We start from the raw sequence: 14,570 nt of genomic DNA on the forward strand, positions 1-14,570 counted from the left end.
CATCACTCAGGAATATACCACCACCTTCAGACACAGATCCAGCAAGGCTTGTATTGTCTTTACTAAGGCAATATGAGAAACAACAAAAGACTACAATAATCAGACCATAAATACCCAGCAGCTAAAATCCTTAAAAAGGTATGCTAACTTGTTTTATTTCTTTGTCTGTATGAAATACTTATTAATATGATGTATCACATCTGCTGCCTGGCTACAAAGTTTGTTTCATACTGTGCATGAAAAGCATGCATGAACAAAACAAGTATGTCCCAATTCTATGTTTGATGCTTGCCTCCTTGTGCTTTTTAGAGTTACTGGTTTGCAAATAAACTGTCAGTGTCCAGCTTTGTTCAACTGAACCACAAGCCGCTCAGTGTCAGCAGCACTGATCATTAACCAGCACTGATCATTAACCAGCCCAATATACAGCTCCTGCATTAGACAACAGTTTTCTTATTGACTGTGAAAGCACTTTTGCCCACTCAGCCCCAAACAGCTGTTCTCTGCCAGTAGATTGATGCTATGATTGAAAAGATTAATCTTTTTGCACATTATGTTTCTTAAAATAAAAGATTTGGCATCCAATTGTCCATTTTCTTGGCAGAAACAAGCTAAAACACTGGGAAAATTAGAAGCAGCCGTACACTAAGCACATCTCAGCTGGACAATGTTGAGAAACAAGATTCTCAGCTGATAGAATTCAAGCAGCTACCATGTTACTCCTGATTCAACAAGACCTTCAACAAGAGAATCTTTCAGAGATCAGGTATCTGACTCTTCTGGGAGAGAAATGCCAGTTTCACATATATGAAACAAATTATCAGAGAGTTTAGAGTTCCAATTTTCCCAGTGATACTGCAAAACAGTTTCTTAACTCTAGGGAATAACAAGTAGCAAAAGTTACTGGGAAAAACTAAGAACTGCTGAAAAAAAAGCACATTTTGTGGCATTTCCTCAAAGTTGAATGCTTTCAGTGCTTTCACCGTCAGCTCTGCAATCACTTTATAAAGATGCTCTGGGATTTTCCTCTATCTGATACACAGGATGTTCTCAGGTACAGTTCAAGAAGGGGGCAAAGCCACAAAATAGAAAAAGCTAGCAGCCAAACTAAAGTTACAAGGGATGGTAAAGACCATCAGACACTACCTTAATGTCAATATATCAAGTGACTACCCGGTAAAATCTTTTGTCTGTATTCACCCCAGCTTTTAACATACTGCAAACTTGGTATTACAGGTACAAATAAAAGGAACAATAGAGCTAGAACAAATAGACAATTACTTAAGAAGCATACTTTCATGTTTGTAATATGCACATAAAAGCAGTGTTTTTCTTTAGAAATTAAACACATATAGTGTAATGAGTAAAAAACTTACAAGCAGTACAAATAAACCAGTAAAAAAACCTAACTAATGTCCCGTATGAAGAGTCAGCTGGTTCAACCATAGTTAAGGCAGCAATTAGTCAGCACTGTTTTAGCTCTTAAGGCATTTCCAACCCTCTTTTAATAGAAGAACAAGCACTATGCTGACGAGGCCCAGAACACCAAAAATTCAAAACTGAAAAACGTGTCTTGTTATTTGATTTCATTTTGATGAACCTTAAATCCAAAATCCCTCTTTGATCAAACTGAAAGCTTGGTGGTTTCTGTCTTTTTGTTCACGCCCCACAAAGGTGCAAAACCCTCAAAGAAAAAAAGTAGGGGGGGTGTGTGTGTAAATTCTCTAAGTGGCTATTACCTTTCCCCAAAACAAAATTCAGACTAATGTATCTACAAGTTAAAACTTTGGTTTTCTGATGCATCATTAGCTGTCTGTTTTAACACTTACTTTCCTACTTGCTTCCTGGTCTTAGCTTTATTTGCTGGTTTGTGAACAACTTGCTGTCTAGCGTTCACACTACAGACATTACCATGTGCATTCCAAATATATACTTCCTTTCTAGACAGATATGCTTATCCGTATCTGTAGAAAAGTGCAGGACAACTTAAAGTGGATTTAGTTCAAGAGCAGACCTTCAGAAATCCCTTTTCGTATATTATTACAAGTCTGTTTATCCTTAAAAGGATTTTACCTCATAGAGGAAAGAAGTGTCCCAAAGATAGGTAAGATACATTTGTACAAAGGCTTAACAGATCTTTCTAGATCACAGGCAAGCACAGCTTTAAGGTTTCCAGAATGGAAGATAAATTTAGCTTTTTTAAGTCCACTGATGTGGGAAAATGATCATGCTTCTGACCCTCAAGAGACTATGTATAGAGTATTTTAAAAGCATACATTTTCAAAACACTATCTGAAGACCCTCAAGTCAGGGCACTGGCACTCTCATGCAATGCACGTTTAAAAAACTGCAGCGTGTTAACTAAAAGGCAGGAAATGGGGAATTCAGCAGGAAAACCACTGTTGAAAGGAAAGAAGAAATAGCTATTTACACATAAGCTTTCATGACTGCTCTTTATGTCATGCCTTACCTTATCAAAGGGAGGGTAATTAATAGGCTGCTTTGAATATTCTTGAAATCGAATGTGCAAAGCCGTTGCATTTTCAGTGTAAGGGTTAGTCTGGACAGTTCCCATTGGATTCAACATTTCTTCAAGTTCATCTGAAACATCAGACAGAGAAATTAATACCATAGGCTAGGCATGCATTAAAATTAAAAAATCTGAAAGGCAAAGACACAATAAGAAACTGCTTACTGTATACAACGGACAGATAACATGTTTTGCTGCACCACACTGCATTTCCAGCATAAACTACCATGCTACCTACATTCACAAGTGTTGGATTATCACTCAGTGAGAAACTGTTTCTCTTTCCAAAACAAATGTAACAGTCAAGGGAAGCCAAGATATCCCTATAATGAACCAAATCCCAGTAAGATCTGCAGCTCCTGTAAACCAGTACACACACTGCCTCTGTATCAAATAGTACCGGAAAAAAAAATTAGTTTTGAGCCAGATTTCTTTAAGCACTACAGGCAAGCCGATACAGTGTTTCTCACGATGGAATGAAGAGTGAAATGGAGATTTCAGACACTGCTACTAACAAATCTGAATGCCAGGGAAGAAAGACTTGAAAAAAAAAATTAATTTATTTGTATGTGACAATATTTGCATTGGCAAAACATTATAGCTTACCTATTTAGTTTAGGATGCATAGTACGGGAAATCAAATGAAACCTAAACTGCATCTTAAAAATGGGTACACCAGATATAAACGTGTCATCTACTTTTATGTGATCTTTCTTCCATAAGAGATGAAACTTTTAGAGTACTATTTCCAAGCAGACTCTTGCCCTTCCTCTTTCCCGACACTCAATACTTTCAGAAAAGAGATTAAGACGATATATATTCATCCACATAAAAAGTACAAGCAGTAAAGAGATTATGACAGAAGAACTGGACATGCATACAGTATATATTCTCCTCTTCAGTCTTATAACTATTTAAAAGTCTAAATCTTAAAAGTTGAAGTTTACCAGGAAATGATGACCAGCTGTGCAGCACCAGTTCTCCATTCTTCAACTGTCCTTTATAATCGAATACCATGGTATTTACCCAGGCTACAGGATAATGCTGTTAAAGGCAAGAATTTTTACATGAAAATTAAGATGCCAGTGAACATTACTATGCAGCAAGCACTACAATGTTAAGTACAATTGAGAGGGGTGGGTTTTTTTAGATGGTGATACCTTTCAGAAAAGCAGCTAAACACATCCATAGTTTTCAGTATGTACTCCAGTACTACTGAGGAGAGTAAAACTTCATTTTAAGGGTGTCACTCTGCCAGGGTAAAAATACATAGTTCCCTGAATGTGTGCCAAGATGCCAATTTTTTCATCTTTTCACAATTACAACTCATCTATGGTTCAGAACAAACCCAAGCTTTTAAAACACAGTTTTTTAAATAGCCGTTTGCCAACTGGCTTACAACCCAAATTTTCATGCCTTTTTCAGTGTCTGAGAAGTATGAAGTTTTTTTCGAACAAAGACATGCAATTCTTGATACATAACTCTTTTTGCTATTTTTTTTTTCATTTTGCATTCTTGAACACTAAAGTGAGGTCAATTGAAGGTTTCCAAATACTCGTTTCAATATACTTCAGAGGTACGCTCAAGAAAAAAAAAAATTAAATAATTACCACTTTTCCTGCTTTCCTAATGGTTTGGTATTTGGAAGGATTCATTGCCTTAGTTGACTTTTTAGTTTTCATCTTATCCATCACAGCATAAACTGCAAAGCAGAGCCTTGCCATTCTCGGCAGATCACAGACGTTTATTTCAAACTCTAGTACTTCATTCCAAATGTGGTCACTTCTTCCAGATATTTCTGTGCTTACAATTGTTTTACAAAGGAGCTCTGTACCATGAAAAAGACCAGCCCTAACGTGAACCTGCAATAAAGAAATGAGAAGTTTTAAGCTTGCCACAGAACTTACAGAATTCTGCACAGAATATTATACAGAACATACATATATGCATTACATCAATGTTTCTTTCTGAAAAGAAATACTAATTTTTAGGTTTTAAAATGAACAAAACAATTCTTGAGAACAAATTCTTTTTACTTTGCTATTCATGTTCCTGGCCAAAGCGAAACATATTTGTTTAAATAATGTTGGCTACCAATTTTTTCAGTACTGAATTACTTACACTATCACATATGACTAATAATAACAACAACTCATTTGTAGTAATAAATAGAATACACAATTGCTTCTGACAACGTACTTAACACAGAAGGAAATGAAATTGTAGGAAACAAAGAACTAAGCAGAATGAAAAAGGTAAGACTAGTTTTCTGGATACAAATTCATATCTTCAGGTAGAACCGATTTCTAAACTCTGCCTGTTGATTCCTCTTTTTAAATCAGGGGTTTATTCACACTTGCATAATTTTGATTACTGTTCTTTGACTTGCTCTCATCTCATAATATAACTTTATACGCCACCACACTTCCCTGACTTTTCTCATACTTCATTAATACAAAAAGCGTAAGTGATCAAGTAAAATTTGACAGTAAAAAAAGCATCGTATTGTTGGAACACATCGCTGGTTTGCTTGCCTTTTGGCTAGTTCTAACTCTATGTTTTCCCATCCTGTTCATGTCAGAGATTGGATCCTATTGTTATTCTTTTCACTCTGACACTCCACTTTTACTAATGAAATGGTATGTACCAACGGTGCAGCCAAAGAGCAAGACAAAAGGAAAAGCAATTTCAAATGTCATGTATATGGTTGGGTGTTAGACAGCTGAATGAAGTCACTTGTGCTCTAGGTGAAAATACTCAATTGAGCTCACATCAGTGGAGTGCTATCCATCTGACAAATGTTTTGTTTCCTACTACAAACACTGCATTTATGAACCCTGTTGGTGGTTTCAGCAAAAATGGATGAATATTGGCTTGACCCAAAGCACAATGAAACTAAAAGAACAATGGCAGTGAATTAAACAGCCTTAGAGTCAGGACTAGGAAACAAATACGTTCTCAATAGTGACAATTCCATAATAGCGTAGACAGACAATGCAGGGAAACATGCACAAGCTTGGAAGGTTACTACACGCATTCTTGGTAACTACAGGACTTTAAAGTTTTCAAGATTAAAAAGCATTCAAAATATTAAATAATATTTAGATAGTGTCCACTGGCACCAATACCAAAGAACTGTCAGGTTTTCCTGTTTCTCCTCCAGCTTACAATCAACATATTTTCTTTTTCTTCTAGAAGCATACTGCAATTAACCAAACTTCACTTTTTGTAAATATGGGAGAAGAAAAACCCACAAACTTGAAAGCTTCTGGAATTCACCTTCTTTTTTCCCTTCCCTTTTCTTTTGAAAACTTTAAGAGTCTACAGAATGTAGGCTTAAGAAGATATTACACCTAGCTAAATAATGGTTTAGACAAAGAAAAGGGAAACAGCTGGTTTTGCAGGCATCCATTTCCACAGTCATGATGTCTCGGGTAGTAAAATTGTAACTACGGCTCATTTAGCTAGACAGTAAAATGTAGTACTGCTAATATACAAGGAGGTTGTAACAACAGTTTTGAAAGCAAAAAAACGCACTGAGTATCCCGAATAAAGCATCAGAACAGCAAACCTCAATGGCTAATTAAATTTCTTCCTAATCTACATGACAAGATATATAGCTCATTGATCGCCAAACAAAATAAAGGAAATTAATGTGCTACCTCACAAGCAAGTGTCCTGCAAGGTCTTAAAGTAATTGTGTAACAAATTCCCATGTGTTAACAACCTGTGGTCTGTGAAACAGTCAGAAGCCCAGTCATGTACATTTTTACAGGAAGCGATACTACAGCTTTTTTTGTGTGTGTTCAGCATGTTTAGAAAATAAAAGACAGATTGTATAGAGGCATGCAGTCCAATCTTAGACAGACACAGAGTGTATTCTGGACTACAAAAATACTTTATGTTCCATTGAAAAATGTTTAGTACTTAATCTACATCTGTTTGTCAGATGTTTACAGCAGTTCAGTTAAAATAAACTTATTTCACACCAATATCAGTACTTTACAGATACCATCTTAATAAGATCCAGTACCATATGAACATTCACATCACACTGTCCATAATTATTGATAATGTTCTAATACACATACCCAACTTCAGACAAAAAAGCAAAACTTTAGCAATAAAGCAAGTCTTTAACCAATGCGACCAATATAACTGTGAATAACTAAAAAAGCTTATACCTGTTCAAATTGAAATCTATGATTTTGAGTTCGCTAAACATTGAAAATCATTAAAATTATGAATCATTAAAATGGTGAACAAAATATCTTCTGATACTAGGCATAGTTACTTACTTTGGCATTTTCTTCTGTATTTAGTTTATTACCCTTTAATAGGATAATCTTGAAAGGGTTGGAAATATCCCATACACTCTGAGAAAGAAACAAAGATACAAGTTCATCATTAATCAATGCCACATATTCAGACCTATTTTATAAGCCAAGTGTTTTAAGCAAAAGCCATAAACCAACTAAAAGAAGATGCATTTTTAAAAATATAAGTTTGGAATGTTAAAAAATAAATCAGTTATCATAAATACAAGAGTATACAAGATGCCCTAATGGGGAAAAAAGTTGGAGAAAACGCTCAGCTGAAAGGTGAGTGGGGTGGGGCTGGCAAATTACATTGAGTACTACTGGCTGACAATTCTGAATAACTCTTCAAGTTTATTATTCATTGTGAATATATACAGCGTGCACAACAGAGCCAAGTCTGTCCACATTTCTTACGAGTGACAGTACATAAATCCTAACTGTGCTGTAAGGCCATAAGTCTAGCAATAAAGGAAGCACTATGTTAAAAGATGTTAGATGTGTATTATGGCAAAAGCTGCCATCACTGAAGTCGCAACACCATGCAAGGTATCTGGCACAATGTGTAAGATCGGACCACTACTACCCAAGCTAGTGGAGCCTACACATTGCAGGGAGGCTGCAGAATCCAGGTTCTCTGCAATAACTTCTCCAGTTGGTGGTAACAGATCATTGTTACATTGATCAGTTACATTGATCAGCTCTTCTGGGTTGTGATTAAAAGCAGAATCAATAGGAAAGGAGACTGTGCGGGGAGAAGGAGAATGGATGAGGTGAGGGAAGGTAAGAAGTTTCCAAAAAGCCTCAAGTTCTGCTATTTCTGACGCAAACCTCACAAGCAACAGAAAGCTCCAAGGAGACCCAGGAGACCTACACTGGAAAACAGCAGTAGTAGCATAAATCCCAGGCACTGTGATTTATATTCCACAAGTCACTGTTTCTTTGGGGTATTAGATATTCTCCGTATATCAACTTACAGTTGTTGTTCTTGTTTTTTTTGGTGGCAGAGGAAGAGGAAGGTTGGATGATTTGCGGTTTATGGCAGCTTCTACGGCAATCATCTCCTGCTCACACATTTTCTTTATGGTGCAACACTCCACTAGAGTCAGCTGAGGAAGAGTCCTGTTCATCACACAGTTGCGTATATACTAAAAGCCCATGGGAAACAGTTGTTATCAGCTAGTAGACTATTTTTATGGCAACTTTCAAGTCAAAGAAACATAATGTATTACAAAGATACAAAGGAAATCGTGTATATGTATTTTACAATTGGAGACGGCTGCAGACATGAGAAGGAAGTATACTACTGTTCAGCACAGGTGACCATTCAGTGGCACAAGCAGCAAGGTCCAATTTTGGCCAAGGCACCAGAGAACTGTTATGATAAGTTTCAAAGACCTTTATTTACCTGAAACTGAATTAATGGGTGATCACCAAAAACATATTCCAGTCGTCCACTAACTTGCAGCACATAGTCAGCAGGATCAACCTCCTCATCTTCTTTTCCATGGATAGTCAAACGTTTTCGGATTGCCAGCTCATTCAGCTTGATGGGATTCATGTTAGGAGACACCTGAAAACTAAATACATCCTAACAAAACACAAACAGGAATACTGAATATCCGTAGTCAGATGTACAAGGCTTAAATTCTAGCACACACAATAAAATAGGCAGAAGTAGTTAACTTAAAAAGTCTATTTTAACACTCACAGTTAATGTCTACGTCTTCAGTGCAATCAGAGCAACAGACACCCTAAAAGCTGCAAAAGGGTAAATTCCCAAACTTTTATGGTATCAGAAGTACTTCAAAGAAAACAGAACTTAATTTTGATCTAGGAGCCTGTATTTTACAATGAGCATGAGTGAGACAATAAACCATGCATATATGTCAAGGTATTTAGCTGTACTAGATGTGTAAATTTTTCTTCCTTCTCGCTACTAGCAAGTTATCCTCTTTCTAGGTACCCCTGTACTCAGAAGAAAAAGAAAGCTTCAGGTAATAAAGCAGAAGAAACCGTTAATGTGATTTATGTACAAAACCACCATCTTATTTGGAGATTTGTGAAAAGAGGGGTAGCAGCCAATACCTGTAGCATTCCAAATACAGCATGGAAAGGTGCTGCATTTTCAATGAAAATTTTTAATCAGACCTTTAGAGACTATCTAAATATTTCCAGAAGTATCTCTAATTTTGATGTGTTCTAAAAAGATAAAGGTAAGAAGTTACATTCTTCTTTAATTTTTTTTAAAAAGCTTTAAATTAATTTGAAGTTTCTAATGTAAAAGCTCTTCTGTGAAAACTTACCTCCCTTAATCTACCACATTATGCTCTGCACATGCTTATTTGCAAAGGTTGATCCAGCAAGTTCTGGGGTTTTGTTTTGATTTTGGTTTTTTGTTTACACACAGACACACTCCTGAAGATGTAAGTATTCTAAAAGCAATCATTTACAAACGTGAAGTGTTGTCTGGCTTACATTCTTTTGACTTGTGCTTTATTTATATAGAAGTTTACTAGTAAGAAGCCAAGCTGCCCTAATGGAAAAATCTAACTTTGTATGTTATTTTCTCAGGTTCTGCATGGTTCACAACAGCTTCCCCCTTTCAGAAAGCTGCCAAACCGCGAAGGCTTTCTTCTCCTGTCATAACTGGTAGTGGGTAGACAGGGAATGACATTTTTCCTTCCCAGGAAGCTGGGGACAGCTATGACGGCTGCCTTACTTCCAAACTGTAGGTCTTTGCACTTAGGTCACAGAAATGGGGATCAGTCTCTTTCTCTTGCTCCAGAGACGATCAGGTAGCTTTTATAGCTCACTCATGCATCCTAGATAAAAAATATTTTAATATTCCCTTCTCTCAATCTTGCAGCGTTCCTACTGAAAGAACACAACAGTCCCCCATACCTTCCTATTTAATTCTTGTGAGACTATTCTGATACTCAGATGATTCTAATACTCTGGAACAGAGTTTACTGCTCTAAAAAGCAGCTCAGATTTGAACTGTTAATAGCTTTGAAGGTCAGAACTGGCAGCAGAAGCATTCGAAACATTTGAAATGTCAGCAGCCTAAACTATTACAGCGGCAGGCAAATACATTCTGCACCAGCACGAACTTTTGCACTGCTTTTGTACTGTTATCATATGCATATATATACACATTAAATACTTTAATCTAAAGCTGACAAACACAGATATTCTCACTCCAGAACAGCTACAAGTCCTCTGTTAACCCAAGAGGACTGGAAAAAGGTTTTGTCAGAAAAACACCTATGCATCCAACATCAGCTAGTGGTACTGGACCAAATTCAGCATTCACCTCTGCATTAAGTGTCTCCAGAGTCAGGTATGATTTTACTATTTGGAATTTTTTATTTTTTAATTTTTAAAAAAGATAGTATCAGAAATAATAAAGTTTTGTAAATAAAATCAGCTGAATCATTAGTAAATCAGTATCTAGCACCTGGGTCAAAATGGACACCAAATATAGACTGAGATATTAACACACCTGCGAGATGTTAAGGTTTCCAATGCTAAGCCCTCACCATTACCCAAAAGAATACAGTGCGAAAATGAGTACTGGGAATCTGGACTGGTGCTGAATTATAGCCTCTTCAATACCAAAAACCTGAGACTAAATAATTCCAGGTGGAAACCACAGGTGTTTTTATTTTAAAAATACACTAGGAATTTGTTAGCTAAAACAAAAAGGTACCTCTAAGTTTTAGCTACTGTTTTATCTGTCTATGTGCATGTCTAGTCTAGGGAATACTAATTCCTCTTTTTTTAAAATGTATTCCTCAACCTCATTAGCAGATCAACTCCAAAGATGTTCAACAATGCATCACAGAAAGTGCATTGAATATGGTGCCTCCCAATTCACCGGCATCCCCTGAGCCTAAAACTGAATGCTAACGAAGCAACACAGTAACAGCTGGCAAAAAAAGTCCTGACAATTTTGAATTACACTTTACATTTAAACAAATGCGAAATAATATAGAATATACAGGTTACACATTTTGACTTTAGAAGCAGAACTGTAATTTGACTTTAGAAGTTCAGTTCACAACTGTAGGTTTGTGTCCTCACTTTCTTTCAAGAGTCAAGGATCCTGATGAAAGAATTTGCATTTTAAAGCAAACACCATTAATGTTAGTATTTTATTTCATTACGTCCTTGATCGATCACATGCTAATTCAGATCAGGATCAAGAACAGCACAGGAAATGTGATGAACAACCGCTCCTACCTGGCAGTTATCAAAATGAACAGCCACTACAAGATTTCCACTATAGAGCTTATCTTGGAAGCTCTCTGGAATAACAGGCTCCTGTTCTGGTGGGTAAGTGTGTTTTAACCAGTCCATCCAGGAGAGACCCACAAGCGACTGAATCTTTTCCTCACTGATTCTCCGCATTTTAGCTCGGAAGTCATTCACCTCGGGATCTTGTAAGGCATCAAACTCATGGAGACCTGAAAGAATTCAAGCAAGCAAAAGGATACCTACCTAGACAAACACTGCCCATTTATTTACCACCCCACTCAAACTTTTATTATCTTTAAGGTTACAGAAGTGGCTTTCTTCAGATATCACATCCAAAATGGGTGCTCAAAAGTGAGCTGGGTTCTATGGTGTCCTGTACATCAGTGGACTTGCAAAGTTATTTGCACAATTCCCATGCAACCTGGCACGAGAGTTTAGTTCAAATAGCAAGAACCAATGCCTCTCTTAGGGACTATTAAACGGAAAAGCCAACCCCACCCTGAGTTCAAGACAGTTTGGAAAGTTTTAAGCCTCTCCTCACACGAGCAAATGCATCATAAAGACCATAGAGGGGACTAAGTGTTTGCAAACGAGGGTTTTTTTTAATTCCACAGAAAGCCAACAATCTTTTTTGATTTGTTTAAAAGACAAAAAAGGGCAATAGTGGGACTGTAAATAGATACATTTGTTCTTGAATATTCCTTGTGACTAAAATCTTCTACTCAAGGCAAAATGACAGGATTGAAAATTCAACCAATTCAAGACCAGTCAAGTTCCTTTTCCAAAACACATCAAGAGAGAATACACAGTGGAGAGTCCACACAGCTGCAATTCTTTGGCACTTAAGGGAGTATATGGCCTGCAAGTGGCTGTTTCTTGCTTTTCTCTTGAAATTTGAAGGACATCGTCCAAATTACACAAAGCACTGAACACCTTTTGAGAACAAACCGCTAAGTTCAGAAGCTTAGACAGGAACCCACTTTTTCCACTCCTAAGGTACAAAAGAGGGGCTGCCTAAGGAAGGATCTCGCACAGCTATAATAAGCAAAATACTCAATTAAAGTATGTGAATTTCTCAGAATCTGTCAGAATATGTTTGAATGGTTAAACTGGCTAACTGTTTCCATTGTCAGTTTTAACAAATAGGCAGACAGTGTACTACTGAAATCTAAACAAAACCTGCAGTCTTTATAAAAGAGCTAACAATGGTTCATTGTTTTAAAACAAGAGGTATGACCTCACACGACCCTGTCAATCTTGATTGTATAACCAAGCAGAGTAGATTTAGAAGCTAAAAATTCTGTAATAACATCAAAAACAAGTTACTGTGAAACTTTTAAAAATAGCTTTTCATTGTTTGCTGAAAATCAGCACCACAATTGAGAGTAAAAACAAGAATCATATTGTTAACCAACTCAGAAACCATGTACAACAAACCCACAATAATTTCTAGTTTCTTCTGTGCCTTCAGTTTGCTATTAGGCTATTTATGACAACACTTTTCAGGGATTATGCTTTCCTTCACCTGGTAATAACAGTACAGATTTCTCCCTCAACTAGTAAGATAAAATTTGCTCTTGTCTGATGTAGTAATACAATTCAGTGCCAAAACACAATAGAGAAAGTAGTTTTCAACAACTTTCAAATGTTTCATCCTGAGTATTTAAATTCTTTTAAACTACATCAGTATCAGATAAAGAAAGGGAAATTCTGTCAGGGAAATACTTAATGTTCCCTGCCCAATTATTAAGACCCTCAATACAAAACAAAGTTTACCTTTGTTTTTCAAAATAATCAAATGTAATTACCTTTGCCTATAAGGACACCTATTTTGGAATCCAACTTTTCTCCTGGATCACAATTCCTCGTCACTAGTTTAAGGACAGGAAGAAAGGGTCTAACATCACAAAGTCTCCGTGATTCATCCTCTAATTCTTCATGTACAGCAGTCTGATTCACGCATGAGAACATGTAAGAGTCAATCTCCATGAGGAGATGAAAGAGCGGATAGGAATGTGCCTGCTTCCATAACAGCTGCAAAGAAAGTACATAAAGAAAGCATGGACATATCTTATGGCACTGAAGGTAACATCAATTTCTATTTACATTCCCAATAGAATGTAAGAATAACATGTTTGCCTAACTTGGTTCATTTTTATCCCTATATATGGTTACATATTTACTTTTTCTTGTTTGGAGGCCCTACCTTGAGGTTATTTTTAAGCAGCAACTTGTGTGCATAAATATCCCAGGGGTAAAAAATACATAGGGACAAGTACTATGAGGTGATGAGAGAAGGGCAGCACTAACCCTCAACCTGATGCTTATCCTGGGATTGACCCAACATAGTCCTACTTGCAGCAAAAGTTGCAGGACTGCGGCTGTCCCTACAGTAACAAGTTTATCAAGTCATCTTTTTATACATCCAATTTGGGCTTGTCACAGTAACGTGGTGGGAGCAAAGCTACTAATCCGGTATTGCCCTCAAAGTCTTCATTATTGTTTTGTTTTCAAATACAGTGATTTCTGTGAAAGACCTCTGTAGTTATAATCAACATCCCTTTTCTTTGAAAAAGAGCTAAATATCAACAGTACCTGTTTATAGCACATTAAGTTTTAATGTGCCAAAACCATCAAGAAAACCAAACAGCTTAGTTCAAGTCCCTTATTGTTGTCACTTACACACTTGTTTTTTTAAATTCTTTATCATGTGAAATCACAATCAGCTATTCCATTATCTTACCCACCAATTAACCTGTAGTTGCCTAGGTTACCCTTTTACTAAAAGAACAATTAACATTTTTCCAGTTAGAATCATTTCAAGTATTTGCGTATAGCACATAACTTATTTCTTGGATCACTTCAATTTCTAGTGGCACTCTCACTTCTTCTAAAACACTAAGTGGTCCACGGAATGAAAAAAAAAAATAATACTTCAGTGTCTAGAATGTTTCAAATTACAGTACAATAAATTATACTACTGGTACAAAGAAAATTTCTATAAACAAGTGAATACTGTCAGATTGAATAGGAATTAAAAACAATGTATTTATTTACCAGGCAATGCAAGTAAATCACGCTTTATGTTCTTTTAGAAGTTTATTATGCTTAAGGAGCAGATTACTTTGTGTTGTACTTCACCCAGTACATAATTCCACAGTACCCTCGTTAAATGCCCTCACATGGCCATTATTTGATGAAAGGTCAGTAGATTACTCTTTAGTATCTGTGGTTATTTCCTTACCTCCTGCTCCCCTTCCTTTGCTTTGAGTATTCCCTCACTTTTTAAGTGATGCCCTAACAAGGTACTTGTGCACAACTTGTAAGAAGTGGCATACGCCGTTTTTATTAAAGTACCCATCTTTGGTGTCAATTAAAAGAAGCAGGAGCACAACCTGTGCCTTCTCCATTAAAAATCAAATCAGGCACAGTGTCTTCTCTTTGCACACTAATTAGAGACATGT

The 14,570-nt window shown here is 36.5% G+C and overlaps 1 protein-coding gene across 12 annotated transcripts in view; it reads right to left on the minus strand.

The window, feature by feature from the left end:
• The window catches only part of PIK3CB (phosphatidylinositol-4,5-bisphosphate 3-kinase catalytic subunit beta), a 101,102-nt gene that overhangs the window by 28,001 nt on the left and 58,531 nt on the right, over nucleotides 1-14,570 (minus strand). For all 12 annotated transcript variants that reach the window (XM_037406324.1, XM_037406323.1, XM_037406322.1 and 9 more), the window contains 8 exons: nucleotides 12,915-13,140; nucleotides 11,092-11,315; nucleotides 8,255-8,437; nucleotides 7,824-7,994; nucleotides 6,829-6,906; nucleotides 4,141-4,392; nucleotides 3,478-3,574; nucleotides 2,471-2,601 (listed from right to left, as the gene is read on the minus strand). In XM_037406324.1, coding sequence (XP_037262221.1) covers nucleotides 2,471-2,601; nucleotides 3,478-3,574; nucleotides 4,141-4,392; nucleotides 6,829-6,906; nucleotides 7,824-7,994; nucleotides 8,255-8,437; nucleotides 11,092-11,315; nucleotides 12,915-13,140 — 1,362 coding nt within the window. The remainder of the gene's footprint in view (nucleotides 1-2,470; nucleotides 2,602-3,477; nucleotides 3,575-4,140; nucleotides 4,393-6,828; nucleotides 6,907-7,823; nucleotides 7,995-8,254; nucleotides 8,438-11,091; nucleotides 11,316-12,914; nucleotides 13,141-14,570) is intronic.

Source organism: Falco rusticolus, chromosome 13 (assembly GCF_015220075.1).
Source record: "Falco rusticolus isolate bFalRus1 chromosome 13, bFalRus1.pri, whole genome shotgun sequence".
NCBI lineage: Eukaryota > Metazoa > Chordata > Aves > Falconiformes > Falconidae > Falco > Falco rusticolus.